Raw genomic sequence first — 24,915 nt, 5'->3', positions numbered from 1 at the left:
TCCCTTCCCCTGGACCAGCTAAGGTCACTGCACTGACACATGGAGGTGAGCAGTTGACCTCAAGTCTGGCAGGTGCCAAAGCCTCTGGCTTTCCCTGCACAGTGACGAGGACTAAGCCATAGCACTCAGCCTGCGTGGCTGCTCCTGGCACAGAGCAGCCATGGACATGGGGGTGAGTCAGGAGCAGGGTCACCTGGAGGAATGTGCCCGGGTCAGTGGTCGGCTGTGCCTCGGCCAGGAAGCTCCTCTGTTCCTCTTCCTGGGCCAGCGTGAGCCTTGCCATCTCCTCTGCTTGGTGAGCCAGTGACGCCTTCACCAGGTCCTTGCCTCGCTGGACGAACTCTGAAATTAAAGTGAGTCACAGCACGTCGCAGATGACTCCCCTGACCTTCACCAGCTCCTGCCCACACTAAGGATGAGAAACATGGCTTTATCTTTCAGGCATGTGTGCTTCCAGAAAGCCAGCGTCAGGAGCCCACAGCCACACATTATCTGAAGGCGCCCCCACTGCCCCTTGAGCCCAGGGCTCAGGACACCACAAGGGGCTTCATCTAGGAGTTGTGCAGGGCAGCTGGCCAACCTGACCAGGAGATAAAGAGGCACTTTTAGGGGGAAAAATGAGAGAGGTGTGGTGACACAGGGAAGGACGGGTGGTGGGACAGGACAGAGGAGCCTGGTCTGCAGGAAGGAGGGGAGCCCAAGGGCAATGCCCTCTGCCTGTTGGCGAGGGTGGAGGCGAGGAGAAAGGCTGGGGTCTAAACCCACCCCTCACCCTGCCTGTGTCACCAGGCCAGCAGTGTGCCAAGGTCAGCACTGGGCACTGGGGCCTGGCTGTGAGAAGGACTCAGCCTTGCTCCCGGTCTGCTCCTGGTCCAGGGAATTCAAGAGAAGGGGAAAGGAGAGTCAATGCCACACCAGATGAGGGACGGGGTGGTGGGATGAGAAGGATGAGGGGTCATGGGCAGTGTGGGACCCCAGAGAAGGCTTCTGGGAGAGGAGACCAAGAAGTTAGCCAGATCCTTGTCCCCTGGGTTTGAGAGGAAATGTTGAGTGAGAGGCTGGAGAAGTCAATGAGGGCCAGACTGCCAGGGGTCTGCAGGTCTGGAGATGTTTGTTTCAGCACTTCACACACACACACACACACACACACACACACACACACACATGTGCAATCCACATTTGTAACACAAGCACACTTCCTTGGGTTTTGTCTGAGAATCTGTTTAGCCCCTGGCAACAAAGAAAAGAGTGTGACCAGGAGGCACCTGGGGGGCTCAGTCAGTTAAGTGTCTGCCTTAGGCTCAGGTCATGGTCTCAGGGTCCTGGGATGGAGCCCCACATCAGGCTCCCTGCTCAGCAGGGGGTCTGCTTCTCTCTTTCCACCCCGTCCCCCGCTCCTGCTCTCCTTCCCCCCCCACTCTCTAATAAATAAAATCTTAAAAAAAAATCAAAACCAAAAGAAAAGAGTATGACCAGGTATCCATCGAGACCTGAGTCCTCCCTCCACCCCCTGACTGTCTCCTTGCTTCCTCTGTCTTGTCCAAGTTCAACAGAGCCTGATCCCTGATCCGTGGGGGCTGCCTAGGCATCCTATCCCCGCCTCTGTCTGCTGTGGGGGCCCCTTCCCTCAGGCCCTGGTGTGATGACCCCCAGGTAAGATGTGCTCAGGTTCTACATGGGCCGGAGTGCCAGCCAACAGCAGGCTCCCACCGGTCACAGAAGCCGTGACGCCAAGTGACAAGGGCCTCCTGGAATGGCCTGACTGGAGTCCTGAGGTCCTAGCTCCGAGTGCCTGCCCTCTGACCCCATCTCTGAAAGGCAGCGGGCAGGTCTGGTGGAGGGGCCGTGAGCCACTGCAGACGCAGCACCAGGCCACTGGCTGCAACGAACACCTGGTGCTGTGGATTGGACCCCGTCTGCCCAAACTGAAACACTAAAGCCCTAACCCCCGCGGGACTACATTTGGAAGCTAAATGAATTTGTGAGGCTGGGATCCTCATCCCATAAGGCTGGTGCCTTATAAGAAGAGGAAGAGGTGTAAGAAAGCTCATGCTCTGCCACATGAGTACACACACACACAGAAGGTGGCTGTCTGAAAGCAGGTTTCCTGCCAGGAACCGAATCAGCTTGGTGCTCTGATCTTGGACTTTACTGCCTTCAGAACTGGGAGAAAAGAGAAGCCTGTTGTGTAAGCCCCCCGGTCTGTGCTATCTTCATACGGTGGCTCGAGCTGACAAGACACCTGGAGACTCCCTGGTCCTACAGTGTCTACACCCGTGTGGGCATCAGGAGCCACTGGGGAAACTGAAGCACATAGACTCCGTGCCCTGCAGATGTTCTGAGACCTGGAGGGGCCTCCTGCTCCCCACCTCTGTGCCTCCACTCATGGCCCCAGGCAAACATGTGGCCTTGGACCAACACGGGGACCCCCGATGAGCTCTCCTCCCAAGGGCCCGGGGCAGCCAGTGCTGGTGGCAGAAGTGGCACCTGCCCTGCAGTTGAAAGATGTGGGTTTCTTCTTTCTAATGATGTGACCTGGACTAAGTCTCAGATGCCCTCAGAGTCTTGAACATTGAGCTGCCCACCTCTCAGGGTCCGCCCCAGGAGCTGGGGTATGGAAAATACCCACATGGGGTTCCCTCTCCTGCCCCATATGGTCAGTCATTGTATACTTGCTGCTAAGCAGGCCCCTGTGACTTAGGTAGGGCCATGCACTGCAGCTGAGTGATATGTGTCTTATCTGGGCATTTCGGCCCTTCTGTCCTCTGCAGAATTCAGGTGCTTTTGCTGCAGGACACTAGAGCCTCCATTAGCCCAGATCACTGACAGCTAAATCCAGTGGGCCATCCCCCAGCCTAGGGACAGCCTTATGGGGAAGCAAGCAAAGCTTGGAGAAGCTAAGTGACACGGTCCCCAAGGGCAGAGAAGGGGTCACAACAGCCGGAGCTTGTTTCCCATGCACTGATCCATGTCTCTGACTGCCCCCAGGGTCCCCCACCCCCAGCACAGGAGGGCTATTCACCCCAGATCAGGCCCCAGCTCACTCACCCCTGCCGAAGCGCTCTGCCTCCCCCCAGAAGGCCTTGTGCTGCTGGGTGAGCAGCTCCTCCTTCTGCCGCCCAGAGAGCTTCCCCTCCACGGTCAGCAGCTCCAGGCTGCGGGACAGGGCAGCCAGCCGGCATTTGGTCTCCTCCTGGATTTGCAGCTTCAGTGATTCGATCATTTTGGCCATGTGCGCCCGCCCCATTGTTCTCTCCAGGGCGTCCTGGGAAGGGAAACACCTTGGTCAGCTCCCAGCAGCAAGGGTCTGCCCAGGGCAGTGGGCTCCCTCCTGGTGCCCCGACTCCCTGCGAGCAGAGTGCAGACCAACAGGCTCTGCCCCTTGGCTACGGACAAAATTGCCCCTTGTGGGGAGGGGGCGAGCCTGACACAGGATAACGGATATAAAGCACTTAGTATACAGTGAGCACTCCTCAGGGGCCTGATCTTCCAGGAAGGGATTCAGTACCAGCACATGGCCAAGGAGGGAAAGCCACTGTTCTACAGTCATCCCTCCCCAGCCGCTGGGGCCTTTGGCCTCCACAGCCCTGGAAGAGAAAGGCAAACAACAACAAAAGTTATAGGAGCTCTTGGCTTTTGAGCTTCAGAAAGCCTGGGACACGGGGTTTGAAAAGATTTTCCAAGGTGAGACTGATTTTATGAGTGGTTCCCTGGAGGTCAGACTTTAGAACATGCTCCCTCCCTGCCCCACCAAGGCATCAACACTTAGGACAAGACTCCTGGAAAAGACACCTCCCTGGGGCAGGAAATGCCGACCAGAGGCAGACAGGGCCCTGTGGGTCCGGAAGCCTTAGCAGGCAGCTGCTCGTCCTGCAGAATGAGTGTGAGGAACATGGAACGAGGGGAGCGCTGCTGTGTCCAGGAGGCCCCTCGTCCAAGAGGAAAGATGCCACTCCCAGCTGGGCCCGGCACCAGCAGAGGGCCAAAGTCAGCCTCAGCCCCCTTCTCGTCCCCTAGCCCCCTTCTCATCCTCTACGCCTGTAATCCTGCATCTTCAGAGCCTCCCTTTTCCCTCCTGCCGGGCCCAGTCATAGGGGCACAGGCCCTGCTCACTCCTGCCCTGCTGTCCCAGCCTTCCCCCTGCCCCCACATGGCAGACAGGGGCCTCTCTCAGAGGCAGACACGTGGCTGTCCTAACAGCACAAACCCTCCAGTCACTGCCTTCAAACCAAGTCTGAACCCTAGGGCATGGCGCTCAAGGCCCTGAGGACCCGGCCTGGCTTTGCCCCAGCCTTGTCCACACACCTTCGTGCTCAGGGCCGCCCAGCATGCCTGGCTCTCAGCTCTGCTGGGCCCTTGCACACTCGGAGTCCTCCACCTGGAGCATTCTCCTATTCCTCTTGTTCCTCTGCCTGCTAGTCCTACTCATCCTTGTCCTGCTGGGCTGTGGGGTGCGGTGCCTTCCCTGCTCGTCCTCACCCCCAGCGGGCCCCATGTGCTTCTGTCTTTAAGGAGCTAATCACGAGGGACCATCCCAGGTGGGTCACCCACTGCCCAGCCTGGGTCTCGCTGTTTGCTGAGCTGCACTGGTTTGTGTTCCGACAAGGTGTGAGCAGGGCAAGGATCAGGACCCCCCAGTTACAGACAAGAATGCTGAGGTTTGTTCTGGAAGGCCACATGACCAGCCCAAGGACCACGGCTTCGAATCTTCTTCAGTTAGACTCCGGACCACGGTCAGCAGGCTCACAACCACTAGGGGGTGCAAGAGGATAAGCGCTGGGGGGCCCTGCAACCTCGGTGAAAGTCTGCTCACAAGGGACCCAGATCAGGCCTCACTGGGGAGAAGCTCTCCCAAACCGTCCGCTGGCCCCACCTCTCAGGTAGCATAGGGAGGCGTTCCTGGCTCAGGGGTGACCGCACAACCTCCAGATTTACATTCAAAGGCAGACAGGAGTGGAAAGAGGTGAGAATAGGCAGAGGGATATCAGATGGGAGGTGAGGCACCCTTGCTCTGAGTGCAGAAGGTCCTCAGCAGCGCCTGGGCTAGAACCTGGCTCCACCTGTCAGAGCTGCAGACTTTGGGTACGGTGTCCTCCTCGGACATCAAACTTACAGAGTTGCAAAGTTAAAATGCATAAAGCACTTAAAATAGCAGCCAGAACATAGTCATCACTCATGAATGCAAACTGCTGTCACAATTATCTACAAGCCCCTGGCATCGCTCTTGGGATGGCTTTTTGTCAAACATCCCAGGAGAATGATTCTCACAGCCTCTGGGGCCCTTTCCAGAACCTTGCCAGTTTGATATTCAGTGATGTCATGTGAACATTATGGGTCCAACGGCCCAGGCCAGAATGCTCAGACACCCACCCAAAACTTACAGCCTTCTGGAGTTTATCAGCAACATGTTACTATATATGAAAAAATATATATATATGGGTACCTAGGATGCAGGCACAGCATCCTTCTTCTATACAAACACAGATTACAGCGCTTTGCCTGTATCACCGTGATGATTTGTTAATGTCTGATTTGCCTGGACACATGGCCCACATGTGTCTAGTCACTAACACACTGATTGCTTCCCATGTGCCAGGATCTCTTCCAAAGGCCTTACATATTGTCCATTCTCTAATATTCTCAGAGCAGGTGCTATTCTGATCCCCACTTAGATGATGAAACTGAGGCACAGAGAGGTTAAGTAAAACGCTAAAGGTCATCCAGCTAATAAGCAGCAAGACTGTGGGTTTGAACTCAGGTCTCTGTCTCGAGTCTGTAATACTGTTTCTATAACAGAACGTGGCCCATAAGTAGGTACTCATCAAATGCTGGTTAAGAGAAGGGCATAATGATAACCTGGATAATTCTTTCCCTTCATTCTATTTGGAAGTTACTGGCTACTACTTGGAATGAAGTCAGCTAAGGATACTTTTTTTTTTTTTCCTGCATCAATATCCTGCTGTCAGAATAATAATGAAATACAAAGAAAAAAAAAGGGAAAAAATCTTTCTCTTTTGATAAGCATTAATATCAGCAGCCTTATCAAATTAAAGTCCCATTCACAGGGTTTGGACGGTGAATCTGGGCCCAGCAGTGTTATTAGACAGCACACGAATTCTAGGTGAGTCACTTAGTTGTTTCTCACTCTGCTCATCAGGAATAAAATATCTGCCATGCCTACCTTCTAGCAGTGCCAAGGAGGAAAAGGAGATTGTATGTTTACACAATGAGCAAACATCAAGTTCACAAACAGCTGTTGCACCCAGGGAGTTTGTTAAAATGCATATCCTGATTCTGGTAGGGAGGTTCTGCATTTCTAACAAACTCTTGGGGGCTACTGATGCCACTGCTCCACGGACCACAGTGGTTGTGGTGAAGCAGCATGAACTGCTTCCTGGATCTAAGCCACCAAGGCTCTGAGCCAAAGGCAGGGCAGCCACTGCAGGTCTCTGAGCTGGGTATAACCCAGGTGGGTGCAGAGTTTCAGAAACTCTGAAATGGAGTTTCATGAGTTTCCAAGGTCAGAAGGGGAAATGGGTTCATAGTGAGCCCTGGGCCTTGTGCAAGGCAGGTCAAGGCCAAAAGCACTGCTGAGAAACCCTGTGGTGACTAGGGCTATGGGTCACAGAGCACTTCCCCAGGCCCTGTCTGCAGAAATTCCTTGGACCACTCTTTTACAAAGAGTAACAGAAGCTCTGGGGGGTTAACTGGTTCAAGATTACACATCTTCGAGTGGCTGAGCCTAGGTTCCAAGTCAGATTTGTGGATTCCTCTGTATCAGTGGGTTGCATCTCCAATAATATATCAGAAATGTTTGGGGAGCTTTAAAACCAGCAATACCAGGGCTTCACTTTAGATCAGTGAGGTTGGATCTCTGGGCATAAGGTCTGGGCACAGGCAATTTCTGAGAGCTCCTCAGGTGATTCATGGAGCCATCAGGAGAGCAAATGAAGATCCATCCACATAAGTGGGTGTCAACTATGACTACTCATTGTGGTCGCTGGGAGCTCCAAAAAATCCAGACTTATTAGTCAGAATCTCTGGGGTGGGGTCCCATCTAGCATCGGTACTTTTTAAAGCTTCCAGATAATTTAAGTGTGCATTCAGGATTGGGAGCCAGTGCTCTATGCTGTCACATCACAAAGCTGGCCAGCATCCCCACTTAAGGAATTGATGGATGGCTGCACAGATGGATGGAAAGATGGATGGACAGATGGATAAATGGATGCATAGAAAGACAGATGGATACATGGGTGAATGGATAGATGGACAGACAGATAGATGGCTGGCTGTTTGGCTTGCTTCACTGCCTTTCTCTGGGCTATATATCCTCATCTCTGGCCTCTATGTCTCCATCTCGGGGCTCTATATCCCCATCAAGTTCGACTGGATGTCTATGGCATATCAAGCTTATGGATTCCACATCTCTAGTGTGAGTATCTTCAGATTCCCTCCCTGCCCCCTCCAGCATACCAGAGCCTGCAAATCCTGAGAATCACGCAATAACCCTTCGGCTGTAATCATTCTTTCCGTGAGCGTCATCATGAGCTGTCGGGCTTTGGAGCTGGAACACTTAAATTGGTCCACAAGAAAGTGCTGGATGTTTTCCATCTGTTTCCAGAAAGCTTCCATCTGTGAAATGAGAATGAAAAGCAAGAGGTAGGTGCAGAAAACGTATTTAAGAAAGCCATAAAGCTAGGTGGTTCATTCTTGAGAATTACAATTCATTCCTCATCACACACTGACGTTCTAAATACTTCTGCAATTCGGAGCGAGTTTATCTTGGCAATAACCAAGTTCTACAGAGAGGTTCCTCCTTGGCATATTGTAGGTGCCAGTCGGCTTCAAGGTGGCTTTTCAGCAAACACCAGTGCTCTGCTGATAAAGAAGTCAAGCACAATGAGATCACCCAGAGTAAACAGCTTAAAGACCCTTAAACAGGCCAGGATTGCTGCCTGAGGAGTGCGTGAAATTCAACAGTGTGCTCCTGGAGGCTCCGTATCTCTAAGAGGGATTAAACATGTTCTGGAAATAAAAGCACAAATGGCTGTTTAAATTTTAGTTATTGCCCTAAAAGTACAAAAGAGCAATATGGCAGAGACAATGCTGACCATGAAAACAATCTACAAAAGAGCAATATGGCAGAGACAATGCTGACCATGAAAACAATCTGCTTTAAAATCTTTTTTCTCCCCCCTCATCTTATCAGGAGGAGACGTGGAAATCATTGAGTGGCTTGGAACGTTGGGGCTCATCCAGCCTCCCGGAGCACTGAGAACGAGGATACCAGTGGTCGTGACAGCCTCCCCTTGCGGCATGCAGGTAGGGACCAGGCTCACGCGTTTTATATCCGGGTAAAATGTGTATTGGCGGCTGCAGCAACAGGCTGAGAAAGTTAGGTCACTGCTGAAAGGTCACAGGGCTGGGAGGCAGGGGCAGAGGTGGTGCAGGCTCACTGAACTCCCCCAGCTGTGGTTTTCTCCACCATGGCTCCGCCTCTCCAACTCTGAATTCATCTGGCCACCTCTTGCTGCACAGGGCGTAGGAGGGCTCGGGTTTTAGTGGCACCAGAAGCCCACCCTGACCTTGTGGCACTGGCAAAAGGTGGAGACAAACGCACCCTGAAACATTGAGTCATTCTGACCAGCCACCACACAGGGGCTGCATATGGATGAGAGGAAGTCCATGCCGGTGTGGACCTCATGCCCTCAGGACTTGCTATGTGTCCTGGTGGGCAACAGCCCATCCATTAAACCTCCGGCCTCCCTCTTGCTTTCCCACCAGATGACCTCCTTCCAGACTGCACTAAGAAAATGTGACTATCACCCATGGCACCCTGCACACCTCCAAACAGAGTCCGATTCCAGTTGTCTTTGCCACTTCTGCTCCAGCCCCAGAGAGCCAGGACACCCACTCGGTTCTTAAAAACTCTTGATTCCCTTGGAGTCTGTGACATGATTTCATCCTGGTCCCTCAAAGTCCATATTCTCCCTTCTTGTCTCAGTTCTCCTTGGCTACTCCTCCTTAAATGCTGGCAGGATCCAAGACTGGGCACCAGGCTCCTTTCCCTATCCATTCTACACACAGCCTAGGCTGGGGCATCTCCACTATGGGAGGTCACCATACGTCAGAGAATCATGGGCTTACTATGAATCATCTGCCTGAAATATACAGACAGATATTTCAGCAGATATTCCTGCTCTGGGGAGCCCATGGACCCAGGAATCCAGGCTGAGCACCCTCTCTCTGTTCACGCCATGAACATCCTCGCTTCCTATGTCCTTTGGCACAAGCTTAGTGGAGACTCTTAGTGGAGACTCTCCATCCTCTGGCATCTCCATCTTAAGATGTCAAGCTAGGACTCACCAGCTCCCCTCCCAACTTGCTTCTTGTTCTGGGATCCTTATTTCCACAGAACTAATCTTTAACATCCTCTTCTCCTCAACCTCATTATCTGCTACCCTATCAGCTCTCCCACTCTTTCTTACCTCTCTGCTCCTACTGCAATTGTCTTCATGAGATTTCCCTACTGCCCTAGCCAGAGAGCACACACCTATCCTTCACTGAGTAGCTGGAGCGGTCCTTCTAAAACAGAAATGGATCCAGGCACCCTCTGCTACCAACCTGCAGTGACTCCCATCTCCTTGGCACGAGATGAAAATCCTTGGGCCAGATCTCTGGTTTTATCTTGCTCTGCTTGATCCTTAGTTCTCCCTGGCTCCCTTCTTTGCCTGCCCACTGGCCAGCATGCACCCACACTTCTCCCAAAAGGCCTTTCAATGTATCCTTTATTCTATGAAGACTTTCCTAACCTTAGGATAAAACAGACTCCTCCTCTCACCACTGTGCCTCTGCCTTCCAGTGTTTTCGTCTATCAGGACACTTGTGAGCTATAAAGTCTTCATCTGGGCATTCCGGGTGGCTCAGCAGTTTAGCGCCACCTTCAGCCCAGGGCCTGATCCTGGAGACCCGGGATTGAGTCCCACGTCGGGCTACCTGCATGGAGCCTGGTTCTCCCTCTGCCTGTGTCTCTGCCTCTCTCTCTCTCTCTCTGTGTGTGTGTCTCTCATTAATAAATAAATAAAATCTTTAAAAAATAAAGTCTTTATGCTCACCTGTGGGTCCCCCTACTATGCTAGCCTATGCATCTCCCCAGCAGGGTCAGATCTAAGGTAGTTCTTAATTTCCAGTGTGCAGCCCAGTGCTTGAGTGCCAAACAAAACAAAACAAAACAAAACAAAACAAAACAAAACAAAACACCCTCTTCGTTTCATACCTAATATAGGACCGGGGGTAATGGAACTGAAAAGCAAAAAGGGATATTTGAGGAAAGCCACCCTCTCTGATATTTAAAGTAGGCTTTTATGAGTGATGATGTCTGGGGTTGGAGAAGTTAGAAACTAGCATCTGCTCTAATCCATGGGGTTACCATGGATTAGATATACAGGGTGAGAACAATCTTTGCTCTGAATGACAAAAAAATCAATCTAAAATTTTAAAAAGGAGAATTCATTTTAAAAGAAAAAAAACCTCTGTAAATCTTGGCCCTTTGATTATACTTTCTCTATTACGTAATTTCCAACCCTGGATCCCGAGCTCTGGGGTAGAACACGTTAGGGATTTCAAACATGCTTCCAGGTGCCATCTCTTTAATCTCACCAATTTAACTGTCCCAGAAACCATGGTTTTTATATGGAAAAAGGAGAAAAAAACATCACGTACATTATCTATTAGCTGCTCAGAGTATTCTCGCTCCTTCTTTTCCACATCTGCCAGAGTGATGTATTCAGAATCACCAGCTCCTAACATTGCTGTGTTTGACAGTTTGACCTGAAGTCCCTTTTCCAATTCCGCCAAATCCTGGGGGAAACAGAGGGGAAAGAAAAAAAAAGGCAAATAAACAAAGGAAAAATCCAACATATCTTAAATTCTAGAAGAGAGACCCTTTTATCTTTCACCACATTATCACAAAACATTTCTTAACCATGATTAACTGCTCTAGGCATGGTCCTACTTAAGGCTTGATGATAGAAAGGTATTTTCCTCCTTAAACATAGAATCTTAAGAGTACCAGATTCTTCTATAGTTTTCCCTCCCTGCTAAAAAAAAACAAAACAAAGCAAAGCAAAACAAAACAAAACAAAACAAAAAACACACACACACAAACAAAAACAACAAAACAAAACCAAACAAACCAGAACATGCTTTTAAACATGGTAAATTAACATCAGTCTCCCTGCCAGGAGCCTGCTTCTCCCTCTGCCTATGTCTCTCCTCTCTGTGTGTCTCATGAATGAGTGAATGAATGAATGAATGAATGAATAGAATCTTTAAAAAACAAAACAAAACATGGTGCATTGGTGTCCTTTATTTCTTAGGAAGTCCTGGAAAATGCCATGACCTGGATGGGGGTGACGGAATGCTTCTCCTCCACTCCTCTGGTTTCCGTGGGGGGAAGGATTACTCCCTACGCCCCAGGGAGGGTGGGATGCGACGTGATTGGTGGGTTCGGCAGCAGGAAGTGCGTCCCCGTAGCTTGTCCCGCCTCTTCCTCTTCCGCGTGGAGCGCTCCTGGGGAGGTCATGGCTGCCGCGCGGCCTCCTCCCGGGTGCGCTGGGCGGCGTAGGGCCCGCCTCCGGGGTGGCCGGCCTGGCCCGGGACCCTGTGCACGGGGTCCCTGAGCCCCGCCGCCCGCGACGCGCCCCCCTCCGAGCGTGCCACCCCTCCTCGAGCCTTCTCAGGAAGCCCTGATCCCCCTGCGGCCCCGCCTCGTCCGTAGGTGCAGAACCACCAGGACGATCATCCTTATTCATTCGTTGGGGAGTCACTGGGACTCAGCTTCCTCAGCTGTAAACAGGAACAACGACAGCCACTCCCTGAGCTGCCATGAAGATGGAATAAAAGCAGGTGTGAAGCGCACCGTGTGCACTGCCTGCTGGAGGCGGCCCTGATGGGGACGGTGGCCGAGCCCAGCACCACCTCCTCCCTTGTGCGCGGGGATTCCTTCTTGCATGGGATCCGGAGGGTGGGGGACAAACACCCCCCACCCCCCACCTCACGGCGGTGGGGAAGGTGGCAGCGGTGCTGGCGAGGAGGCTGATGACGGAGATGATGAAGATGATGGCCGTGGGGATGAGGAGAAGATGGCCGTGGCTCTCGGGATGTGCGCCGCGACCACGATTCACAGTCTGACCGTCCCTCTGCTACGCGTCTCTTGCACATTTCTCTTGCCCCCCCCCCCCCCCCCACGGTCCTGCAGGATGGGAGTCACGATCCCCTGGCGCAGGAGGAACTGGGATTCTGAGCGTTTGAGAAATGAAGGACCAGGGTATCAACCTCTCCCAGTCGGATGGCAAGACCTGGCTTGTTTCACTGCACAGAAAGCAACGTCAGCTCCGTATAGAAGACCGGAGAGGAGGAGAACGTACAGTAGCATAATTAAAACCAATAAACCAATTAGGTATTTAGAAACACCCAACTTAGGGCGCCAAAGTGGCGTGGTTGGTTGGTATCTGAATCTTGATTTTGGCTCAGGTCATGATCCCAGGGTTCTGGGATCGAGCCCCATGTTGGACACCCTGCTCAGCAGGGAGGTTTCAGAGGTCTCCCTCCGCCTGCCCCCACGCCCCTCCCCCACTTGTGGGCTCTCTCTCTCTCTCTTAAATCAATAAATAAAATATTTAAGAAAAAAAAAACAACCTAGGGGTGCCTGGTTGGCACAGTCGGGTGGGTGTCTGACTCTTGATTTCGGCTCAGGTCATGATCTCAGGGTCCTGGGATCCAGCCCCAAGTCAGGCTCTGCGCTCAGCATGGAGTCTGCTTGAGATTCTCTTTCCCTCTCATTCAGCCCCTCCCCACACTCTCGCTTTCTCTAATAAATCTTTAAAGATGAATAAGTAAAAATATCCAACCTTGTGGAGAAGATAATGGTTACTTGTTCTCTGTGAGTAGCAGGTGTGATCAACATTCTTCTCTTTTTCCTTGCTTTCAATATTTTTCCAAAATTATTAATACCTATGGTCATTTTTATACATGTACACATATTTCTACATAGTTACATTTGTTCAAAAGCATGTATTGCAATAATTTTCACACATGAAAGCAAAAATAGTTTCTTATACTACTATGTTTTATATGTTGTGATAAACTATTTTTAAGTAACTTTGAAATATAGGTTGAAGACTTACATTCTCTTGTTTCGAAAGAATCCTCTGGTATAATTCATCATCCGACTTCTTTTTAGGAAGAAGATCCAGGAGGCACATTTTAAAAATCTGAATAAACATCTGCCACAGAAGGAGACATAACAAAGAGAAAGGCTTAGAAATGGTATCTCCCCTTCCCTCCTTCCCTCCCTCCCTCCCTGTGAACAACATGCACATACATTTTCGCTATAGGAAAATATATCGTTATAAATCATGACAATAGTCTATAATGGACTGTATTTTCATGAAGCCTCTAAGGAAAAATGCTTCACTTCTTTTGCTTTTTGTCTATTTATTCAAGAAATCTTCATTAAGTGCCTACTGTGCCATTCCTTCTGTGTTCCCTACAGGAGTCAAGGAAACCTAAAAGGCAAAGGGGTGATGCTTCTTCAAGGGAAGAATCAGAGGGAGGGTTGTTGGGAACTGAGGTGTATAAAGTTGTCCATTCCAGCCTACTGTCTCGATGGATGGCATCATCCTCTGAACCAGAAAGGGTCCTCCCATGAGCCAGGACACCCAAGAACGTCCAAGGGTGCTGTCTCCACACCTACCATTCACCTACTGCAGGACATCTAGGTGTTTCCAGTTAGGGGGCTATTATGAATAAAACTGCTAAGAATAGGGATCCCTGGGTGGCTCAGCAGTTTAGCACCTGCCTTTGGCCCAGGGCGTGATCCTGGAGTCCCGGGATCGAGTCCTGCGTCGGGCTCCCGGCATGGAACCTGCTTCTCCCTCTGCCTGTGTCTCTGCCTCATTCTCTCTCTCTCTCTATATCTATCATAAATAAATAAATAAATAAATAAATAAATAAATAAATAAATAAATAAATAAATCTTTAAAAAAAAACTTCTAAGAATATCCACATACAAGTTTCTGTGTGAACATAAGTTTCTCTAAGGTAGATGCACAAGAGAGCAACTGCCGGGTTTTGTGAGAAATGGACTGTTTTTCAGTGTGGCATGCTACATTCCCGCCAGCAATGCATGCAGGATCCAGTTTCTTCCCATCCTCACCAGCATCTGGCGGTGTCACCATTTGTTATTTTGGCCACTCCGATAGGTGTGTAGTCATATCTCATTTTTTTTAAACATACCTCATTGTTTTAATTTGCATTTCCCTGATGGCTAATGCTGTGGAACATTTTTGATCTGATTTTGTGTGTGCATTTTCCTCCCGACTGTATATCCTTTTTGGTGAAATGACTGTTCATGGCTTTTGCCATTTTTCTGATTGGATTGTTTACTTCTTTGTGAGGTTTGAGCGTTCTTTATATGTTCTAGGTGGGAGTCCTCTGTTGATACATGGCTTGCAAACCCCCTCTTTCTCGCCATCCTCTTAACAGGGTCTTTTGTAGACCAGAAGTTTTATATTTTGATGGCTATATTACATAATTATATATGCTATATATAATATATAACTGCATGTATTATATTATATATTATAATAATTATATATTATTTTTTTAGTATATATTATAATAATTATATATTATTAAAAAACTATATTTTATTAGTTTTCCCTTGTGTGGGTCACCCCCTCAGTGTTAAGTCGAAGAAAGAACGCTTTGCCTAGTTCGAGATCCTGAAGATTTTCTCTTTTTTTTCTAGAAGATGTATAGTCTTGCATCTAACATTTAAGTCTGTGATGCATTTTGAGTTCATTTTTGCATGACGCAGAGGTTCAGCTTAAGGTTCGTCTGTGTCTGCTTCTGGACATCTAATTGCTGCAGTACCATTTCCCGAAAAGCATATCACTCCTCCATTGAACTGCTTCAGAGGTCAGACACATTTGTGTGGTAAGGCACTTTAGTACAGGGCTCAGTAGATGTTCTCCTGTAGATGGCCACATCATAACAGTTCCTGGGTTTGCAGGCCATACTATCACTTTTGCAACCATTGGATTTTGCTGTTACAGCCTGGAGGCAGCCGTGGACAAGAGTCAAGAACAGGCACGGCTGGATTTACATATATATATGTATATATATAAAGTCTCATTTGGGGGACACCTGGGTGGCTCAGTGGTTGAGTGCTGCTGGCTCAGGGTGTGATCCCAGGGCCCTGGGATCAAGCCCCGCATTGGCCTCCCCATGGGGGAGCCTGCTTCTCCCTCTGCCTGTGTCTCTGCCTCTCTCCCTTTGTCTCTCATGAATAAATAAAATCCTTTTAAAAAATCTCATTTGGTTTTTACAGCACACAGGACATTGGTACAATCTTCCCCACTTTACAGACAAGGAACTCTTTAGCTGAGAAATCTGGGTAACTGGCCCACGAGGGACAGAACCCAGAACTTTCCTTATGCTTGTCAGTGCTAATGAGCTCTAGGAACACAATGACATCCTGGCTTTCTACTCACTGAAGTTGAGACCACGTAAGGTAACATTCGTATCTCGAGATGTTGGTCTCAAGCCCATTTTCTTTTTGACCCCAGACTGAATCAGTGATGTGCACAGGTCTTGTCTCATTCTTCAATTTAAAAAATTTTTCATTTGGAAAAATGATAAGCTCAGGAAAGTATCAAACCAGTAGAGTCCCATGTGTTCTTTCCCTGGGTGACTTGGGACATTACTTTAGTATAATATCAAATCCCCAAAACGTCACTGACATTGGGCTGATGCAGTTTACTACAGACTTCACTCAGTTCCACTGATTGTCACATGTACTGGTGTGCATGTGCATGTGCATTTCTGTGCAACTTTACCCCAAGTACGGATTCATGGAATCACTGCCACAATCAAGATGGAGAATGTCCCAGCACCAAGAGAATCCCCTAGGCCTAATGATCCTTCTCTTGGCACCTCCCTCAACACACACATCCCCTAATCTGTTCTCATCTCTGTCATTCTGTTTCTAATGCTGTCAAATGCAGCTTCTCTCCACCTCCTGACAAGCCCAGTGCCAGCTTCTCCCTCCAAGGCCACCAGGGAGCTCTGAGCTCCTGGGCTGCATGACGGTCACATCTGGTCTGAGTCACTTTTATTTTTTAATTTGTTATTGACGTATAGTGGACACACAGTATTAGGGTAGTTTCGGCTGTACAGCACAGCAATCCCACAGGTCTGCGTGTGATGCCATCTGCAATCTGAGTTACATCTGAACTGACCTGTGGTGACAGAGGTCTACCAGAGAAATGGATCTTGAGGTCTCCATGAGACCTTGTGTGTCCTGCGTAGTGAAGATACACCCCGCAGGGAGGGAAAGGCCACCCATGGAGAGCAGGCCCCACGGTGCGTCAGTAGGCAGGGGGCACATGTCTATGGAGTGCCTGCTGTATGTTCAGGCACACAGACCTTGCACTCGGACAGACCTCACTCGGGTTCTGTGTCTGCCATTCACCAGCTGTGCAATTTTGGACAACTGACTCAACCTCTCTCAGTCTCTGGTATTTTGTGATTGAAAAATAGCTGTAAGGCTTAATTGAGATCAGTTAGTTAGAGTCTTAGCCTCGGAGAGTATGTGTGCTTAACAAGTGGTGCTGTGATGATGCTGGTCACACAGCGCAGCCCAGCAGAGCCTGGAGCTCTGCCTATGGAGACCTTTCGAAGTAGGACAATTTCACTTCCTAGTAATTCTATGGGATAAAAGCTGAAAAACATTATCTTTATTCCTTTTGGAAAGTGGCCCAGAGAGGGGAAGTGACTTACCTAAGGTCACACAGCTCATACGTGTGGGAGGCTGGACTAGAACCCAAGTCTCTGACTCCTAGTCTAGAGCTCCTTCCCCAGGTTCCAGCTTATGTGTCTCCCTCCAGGGAAGCCTGGTCATCTCCCCACCTCTCACTCGGTCCCCCCTTACACATGCTTATGGCATCGAATTGTTTGCTAGGTCCTGCTGTCTGTCGTGGTGCATTTGTGCCATCTCTCCCGTCCCCCTACCCCCAGAGAGTGGGCTCCAGACAGGTGGGGGCCGTCCCTGGTATTGCCTGCTAGGGAGGAGAGGCTGCCACAGACCAGATGGGCAGATGAGGGATGGTGGACGCTTTCTCCATGACAGCAGGCTGCTTCCCCGCGGGCATCTGCTGGCTGCTCTGGGGGCGAGGCAGCCAGCACTATGTCACTCGCCAGCTGGATGGGGCTTTGAGCACAGAAACAATCGACCCTCGGGAGCGCAGAGCCTCTGAGAGGATTGCCAGGTCCACCTGCCTGCAAGCGGGTCGGGATGGGGCCGAAAGGAAGCGGGCTGTAGCCGCAGGTGGTACGCTGGGGCCCCCGGATCAGGCTCTGTTTCTGGAGTCCTGCTGTGACTTCTGGTTTCCAGCACTGGCCCCTGTTTAGGAGGGGCCCCTGCTCTCACAGGGCCCCAATTTCTCTTTACTGCATCTGCAACTGGATGTTTATGTTTCCAGTTCATAACGAAGCACCTGGTGGGCATGTCTGTCTGTGTCTGTCACTGTCCAGTGGCCCTTCTCCCTTGCTCTTTCCAACCGTCCTCCCCTCTATAGGTCTCATCTCTTTTCCAATAATCCGGAAGAAATGATGCCCAGCTGGCCCTGCCGGGGGTTCCGCAGCTGTGCTGAGATGCATCTCTCAGGCTGCCCCCCTCACCACGTCAATCCAGTGACGATTCACCCGGAGACCACATGCATCTGGCGGAGACCAGTCTTGTTCTGCTGCCATCTTCGGTTTCAACTGCTCCTTCATCCACTCAGAGAACGCACACCCATAAAAAGGTACCAGGATGCCTACCTCGCTCCCACCTAGGGCCTTATGACTCTGGGCGAGTCCTCTCTGTGCCTATTTCCTCGTCTGTAATGTGGAAGGATGGCGACTCCTGCCTCTCCAGAGTGTGGTGAGGTTCAAAGCTAGCCACATGTGGGACACTCCCAGGCCCTGTACCCAGGAAGCAATCAACAAAGTTAGTGCTCATAAATATTGTTGTCGCTGTTATCATTCCTTTAAAAATGTTGGCAAGGGGCGCCTGGGTGGCTCAGTCAATGAAGCATCTGCCTTTGACTCAGGTCTCAATCCCGGGGTCCTGGGATCGAGTCCCACGTTAGGCTCCCTGCTCATTGGGGAGCCTACTTCTCCCTCTCCTTCCCACTTGTGCCCTTTCTCACTATCTCTGTGGCTATCTCTGTCTCTCTCAAATAAATAAAATCTTTAAAAATAAAAATGTTGGTGAGGATGCTGAGAAAGGGGAACCCTCCTATACTGTTGGTGGGAATGCAAGCTGGTGTAGACCCTCTGGGAAACAGTACAGAGGTTCCTCAAGAAGTTAAAACTAGAGCTACCCTACAACCCAGCAATTGCACTACTAGGTATTTACCCCAAAGATACAAATGTAGTGATTCAAAGTAGCACCTGCACCCCAATGTTAATAATGGCAATGTCCACAATAGCCAAACTGTGGAAAGAGCCCAGATTTCCATCCACAGATGAATGTGAATATATATAACATATATTATTAATATATACTACGTAATATATGATGTAAATATACAATGGAATATTAGTCATCAGAAAGAATAAAATCTTGCTCTTTGCAATGACATGGATGGAACTAGAGAGTATTATGCTAAGCAAAATGAGTCAGTCAGAGAAAGAAAATTATATGATCTTACTCACAAGTGAAATTTAAGAAACAAAACACATGAACATAGGGGAAGGGAAGAAAAAATAAAATAGATACATCAGAGAGGGAGACAAACTGTAAGAGATGCTGGACTCTAGGAAGCAAACTGAGGGTCGCTGGAGGGGAGGTGGGTGGGAGGACGGGGTAACTGGGTGATGGGCATGAAGGAGGGTACATAATGTGATGAGCACTGAGTGTTCTATGCAACTGATAAATCACTAAATTCTACCTCTGAAACTAATAATATGCTATATGTTAATTAAACTGAATTTAAACAAAAAAATAATAAAAATGCTGTCTTTTTTTCACAGTACCTTCCACCTGTCTCCATCAGGAGGTGAACCCTGGAAGGAGGCTCTCATTTTTCTGCCTAAGCCCACAGCTTTCAGTAAAGTAGAGCCTGTGCCCCATCCACAGGCACAAATTGCTTCTCTGTTTTGCTTCCTGATACCTAATGCCCTGACCGTTCCTGTCACATTGGCTCCAATGTCATTGGCACCCATTCCCTGAGGGCACGCAGGACTCAGCGCCCACAGAGGGCAGCGTTTGGAACCCAGGGAAGGGAGAGCCAGACACCTTGACCACCTACCATGTGCTTCTCCTGCCTCAGTGCCGTGTCCAGATGCAGCAGATCTTTTAAGTGAAGGTTGTAGATACATAAGTCAAGGTCCACACTGAAAAGTCGAAAGAGAAACAGAAAGCCATTGAGAGTCCTCGAGGCAGGGAGTGGGGTTGCAAAGTCTTCTCAGTACAGATATCAGTGCACCCTGACTCCAGATGTGCAGAGATGCCCAACAGCCGCCCCAGGTTCATATGAAGGAATCAAGGCAACTATTTGAAACTCACTTGTGACCAGGAGGGAGCAGCTGCCCGAGACATGAAGGGCAGGGGGCAGCAAGAGTCGGAGGTGGGAGAAAAGAGAGTTAACACCCCTTCCCAGCATTGTTGTGTCTGTGTCACGTGTCATGCCCATTTCACAGATGCAGAAACTGACTTAGGAAGTCAAGAAGTGGTGGCACGGTCACAGGGCAGGTAAGTGGCAGGGCGGACTTGACCATTTGTCCTGTGTGGGCAAATGCACTTTGAATGGCTTCGCTCCCACCCAAACTGTGACAAGTTCACTAAGTTCCAAAGCTCATTGACAGCCCTTCCCAGTCAGCAGGCTGAGCCACCATCAGGGCCAGCACTGAGCTTAGTGCCCTCTCCTTCCATAGCCCTGAGCTGAGGCAGGGCCACTTGGACTCACCAAACTCCACTGAGCAGAGGTCTGAGGACTGACGCACAGATGTGCGGACTCAGTTTCTCGGGCCTCTCCAGTGTGCTGAGTGGTACAGTGCTTTAGAGAATGGGCTTTGGAGATAAGGTCAGACAGCCTCCATCATTCATCTGCTCTGTGACCTTGGGCAAGTTACTCAGCCTCTCTGTCTCTTTTCACTCTTTGTAAGATGAGGGCAATAATAGACCTACTGCATAGGGTCGATAAATGGAATTAATTCATTGATCGATTAATTTTTATGCCTCTGTCACTGCACTTGTCTCAGGCTCCTACTGTGCAATGAGGACACAGCAGGCAACAACACAGACCCTGTCATACTCAGGAGATAATTAATCCCTGCAAAGTGCTCAGTACTCTCCCCAGTACACAGAAGGCACTTAATCAGTACAAGCTACTCCTATGCAGTGCCTAGGCTACATCAGTGATTCAAGAAGGCCCCCTAATGGGTCTCTCCCCAGGGCTCAAGCCTGACTCCAAAACCCTCACATTGGTCAAAATGACTTGGTAGCTGGCGAGCTCCAGCTCGGATGCCCTGTGGCTGTGTGTCCATGGCTGACTCACTTAGGCTCTCTGGGCCTCCATTCCCAGCATGGACAGTGCCGTGGACCACTGGTCGGCTTCCCCGTCTCTCCCCCTCCTCACCTCTCACAGATCAGCACCTCGGGGAAGCTGTTGGCCTGGACGAAGGTGCGGCTCAAGAACCTGTCGTAGCTGGTGGCCGAGTGGATGCTGGATGAGGAGCTGCAGTCCTCCTTCTCCGCCTGGCTCAGGCTCCCCAGGCTGCTGGAGGGGGAAGCCTCCACTGGCTGGTTTGGCAAGACAGCCTGCTTTAAGTTCTCGTGCAGAGAAGGGTTGGAGGAACCATCGGCCAGCGGCTGAGCGGCAGGAGAGAAAACCCACTCAGTCTGTGTGACCTACTGTGTGACTTTGCTTCAGTGATTCCACCAGTGATCTGGGACAGTGGTCCCAGGGCGGCCCAGGCAGGGGCAGACTGGGTGGGGCAGGTGAACAGATAGAGTTTCTGTCCCAGGGTCCCACCCATGCCCCAGGGTCCCATATCATGGCCCCTGTCCCCAGGAGGCCAGGCCCTGTGCAACAGGTACCTACCTCTTAGCTGATCACCATGGCCTGTTCCTTGCAGGTCTACCTGCTCCCCACAGTCCACCTGCCTCCCCACCTCTCCCCCCACCATCTCAGACCCCTGCATGTGCTTCTCTGCCCACCTGCTGACCACTACACTGACCCCACATCACCCTCCTGACCCCAGGCCTGCCAGCTGGCTCCCCACTGCCCTAGCACAGGCCCCAAGCTCCTTATCAAGGAGCTCAAGCCCCATGCGCTACCGTGCCCATGCGAGGTCACAGCCTAGCGCCTGCCATATCTGGAAGGCTCAAGAAACATCAGCTGCCACCTCCATCCAGCCTGTCCTGCCGTTCCAGGATACGCCTGCCCAAGTAGTACTCAGCTGGCTGCCAGCTCTAAGCCTCCCCTGGCATTTCAAACTTCTGGGCCTTTTGAGACTATGGTCTCCTTGCCTGGAACAGCCCTCACTCACTGTCCACCGGGCTAAAGTGTCTCTCCCTCCAGACAGACCCAGAGCCTTCCCTCCCTTGTAGCTGGGCCCAGCCCACTGGCGGCTCCACGGGCCTCTGGTTATTTCTATCTTGCCCGTTCTCACACATCATCCCACAATCTCTGCCCAGACCATGAGGGCATCCAGGGTGAGGATGATGCTGTCCTGACCACTGGATAATCTCCAGTGCCCACCAGGAGCCTGCCTGGCAAGGGGTGTGGATAAGGAATAATATACCGAGTCTAGTGGTTTTGTCCCTTCAACCACCCACCAGATCGCTAAGTGAATGGAGCGGTCCCCAGTACATGTTCCCAGGAACTGTTCCAGTTACTGCTCCCCATAATTAGGGTTCCACAGAAAAATTCATTTGGGAAAGTCTGTGTTAAACAAGCTGAAATAATTTCTTTGGTGCAGGAATTTGCAGAGCCTGGCTCCGGTGCCTTCAGAAGCAAATGATAATTGAAAAAACTGAATGAACACTGAGTGCTCGGATGTCACACACCATTCTAAACCCTATGTCTATTATCCCCTTTGACCCTCAAAGACCTGGGGGAGGCAGGAGGGCCCATCACCTCCATTTCCAAATGAAGCAATAGAGGCCGAATCAGGAAATGGCCCACAGAATATGGTGGAGATGGGAATTAGGACAGAGTCTGTGTGACTCTAGAGCTTGTCCTCTTGATGGCCAGGAGGAGTGGACAGCACATCCCTCAAGTACCAGACCAGGGACTCTTTCCTTCATGAAGAGTCTCACAGGCGAACGGCTCCTCAAAGCACCATGGGATCTACTGCTGTCTGCAGAACTCCTGATCATAGGAATGAATTCCCAGCTTCAGGGGGAAGACCCACAGCCAGGTGACCTCTGGCAGGTCATTAGCCTCCCTGGGCCTCAATTTCCTTATGTGTAGCGAGGCAATGACAGGGTGATTTACCTGATATAAAATGCCCAACACCCGAGAAATGCCTAGCACTGTGCCAGCCTCGCAGGATGTGTTCAATAAGGTGGATGGAGGATTGGTGAATGAAGAGCAATGCTAATAACTGTATCAGTGCTGGTATTTGTATTCGTCTAGAACAGAAGGACACAGCCCAACTGTGCTGTCACCTGGGGTTCTGGGAATACCTTGCTATACCCTGTCCCATAAAATACCTTTTATGACAATGCTGTCATAAAGTGGATTCATGCTAAAGTCTTGCTCCATCAGGAAGCCTCAAAGTTATCCCTATTAAAATGACTTGCCGTAAAACCCTCAGGCAGAACCAAAAATCACACACTTAATCTGCCCACTCATACCCCAATCTCTAGTAACAGTATTGAATGATTGTATTTCTAAGTTGGAGCTGAGGACTCTTACCCGGAACTTCTGATTGATGGGATAGATGACTTTTGCCTTCAGTGCAAATGCTGTGATGTTACTGTTGAAAGATGGCTCATATTCCTGGGAAGAAAGAACAAATGGCATGGGTGCTTTCTGTAAAATGAAGGGTACACCACTAAGAGTTACCAAAATGCCACATCCATTTGTAACAGTGGCCTCAGGAAGGGACCTTAACAGGCACATTTAGGTCCAAGATACTCACCTGCTAGATGGATGGGTGAATGAGTAGAGGGATGTAGGGTGGGATGGGTGGATGGATGGATGGAGAGGAAAATGGATGGATAGATGAGTGGATAGGTAGATGGAGAGGTGGATGTATGATAGATGGACAGATGGACAAATGGGTAGATGGATGGATGGATGAATGAATGGATGGATGGATGGGAGGATGATGGAAAGGTGGATGAATGAATGGATGGGTGGATGGTTGGATAGCACATTATTTAATTCCAAGTCTCCAGCTTTGGAAGAAATAAGTAATTAAATAGCATGACAATAATTAATGAGTTCTCCTAAAAATTGCGAACCACTTTAGTGGAAAAAAGGAAACACAGAATAGTTTTAGCATTGCCAAAGGCGTGAACACTTCCACAAGGCAATACTCATTCACACAAGACCCTGGATCAGACCCTTAAAGGAAAAGCAGTTGGGCAAGTCTTTTCACTTCTCTGAGCCTCAGTCTTCCCAGACAGAAAACAGGCACCATATCTGCCCCCAGACCGCGTAGAGCACCCAGCAGAGTAGCTGGAACAGAAGAGAAGCAAAACAATGGGCAGCTCAAAGGAATGGTAGGAAGGAGCCTCCTCTGGCCACAGCTGGACAGACTTATTCACAACTGCTCTACATCCCATCCTTCCTCTATCTCTCTCTTGCCACGGCCACCCCTGCACTTTGCCAGGTGGGTGTTGAATGAATGTTCTGGGAACAACCTGCAAGTGATGATGGCAAACAGGCAGACAAGTCAGGAACCTGGCACTCCAGACCACAGGAAATCCCTCATCGGTTCTGAGCAAACTGATGGGTGAAAACTGTACCCACATATACTTCAACACTTTTCAACCACACCTTTCTGAAGAAAGAGCTCCACCACAAATGGCTATTTCCAGTTGCCAACTTGGCATAAGATAACCCATCATGGGGGACTACAGAAGGATTTATCGCTTCCTCCTCATGCAGGCATTGAAGCAGCACATGACAGAGCCAGCGTGTGGCCCAGGGACATCTCCAGAGCGGGTTTCACCATGATGCCCTTCTGAACAGGACATGGACACCACATGGCAAAGGCTGGGTCTTGTCATTTCCTTCTGTACTTTATGACTCACAAAAACAGACCTAGATGTCAAGAATGGGGCAGACCACCAACATGTGCCACCTCCTTCCACTTCTGAGGGCTCCATCACAGAGGCTACTGTCTCCATTTCCCAAGAGGGGACAGGTGACACAGAGCAGTTAAGCCATGAGCCCAAGGTCACACAGCTCACAAATGCCAGAACTGGGATTTGAGCTCAGATTCCCAGCCTCCAGAGTCCCTCCTCTTTAGCTGACACCTTTCTGTCTCCTTCAAGATTGTGCAAATAAGAACGGGGGTGAGAGCAAGGAAGTTAAACAGGGAGTGGGTGTTTGGTTGAGAAGACTCCTGGACTGGCCATACCATGCTCCTGAGAACACAGGTCAGATCCAGTGTCATTCCCATACCCCAACCTTCCATGTAAAGCCAACCACAAATCCCACCAGCTTCAATTCCTAAATGTCACTCACACCCATCGTGCTGGACTAAGCCACTACCCAGGGCTGCAGAGCCCCCAAGCTGGCTTCCATCTGTGCACTGAGTGCCTACTATATGCTGGGCTCTTTCTGCACTCTTGTTCATGTAATCATCACACAACAGCCAGCTCAGGGAGATCCATATGATTTC

General features: G+C 50.0%; 1 protein-coding gene across 6 annotated transcripts in view; it reads right to left on the bottom strand.

Moving 5' to 3' along the window:
- Positions 1-24,915, bottom strand: part of EVC (EvC ciliary complex subunit 1) — a 66,201-nt gene that overhangs the window by 33,647 nt on the left and 7,639 nt on the right. For all 6 annotated transcript variants that reach the window (XM_072737802.1, XM_072737798.1, XM_072737799.1 and 3 more), the window contains exons 3-10: positions 22,977-23,060; positions 20,691-20,923; positions 19,362-19,446; positions 13,188-13,286; positions 10,723-10,860; positions 7,474-7,632; positions 3,049-3,265; positions 194-342 (exon numbers count right to left, since the gene is read on the bottom strand). In XM_072737802.1, coding sequence (XP_072593903.1) covers positions 194-342; positions 3,049-3,265; positions 7,474-7,632; positions 10,723-10,860; positions 13,188-13,286; positions 19,362-19,446; positions 20,691-20,923; positions 22,977-23,060 — 1,164 coding nt within the window. The remainder of the gene's footprint in view (positions 1-193; positions 343-3,048; positions 3,266-7,473; positions 7,633-10,722; positions 10,861-13,187; positions 13,287-19,361; positions 19,447-20,690; positions 20,924-22,976; positions 23,061-24,915) is intronic.

The sequence above is a fragment of the Vulpes vulpes genome, chromosome 14 (genome assembly GCF_048418805.1).
Source record: "Vulpes vulpes isolate BD-2025 chromosome 14, VulVul3, whole genome shotgun sequence".
NCBI lineage: Eukaryota > Metazoa > Chordata > Mammalia > Carnivora > Canidae > Vulpes > Vulpes vulpes.
This window is presented reverse-complemented; position numbering and strand designations above follow the sequence as displayed.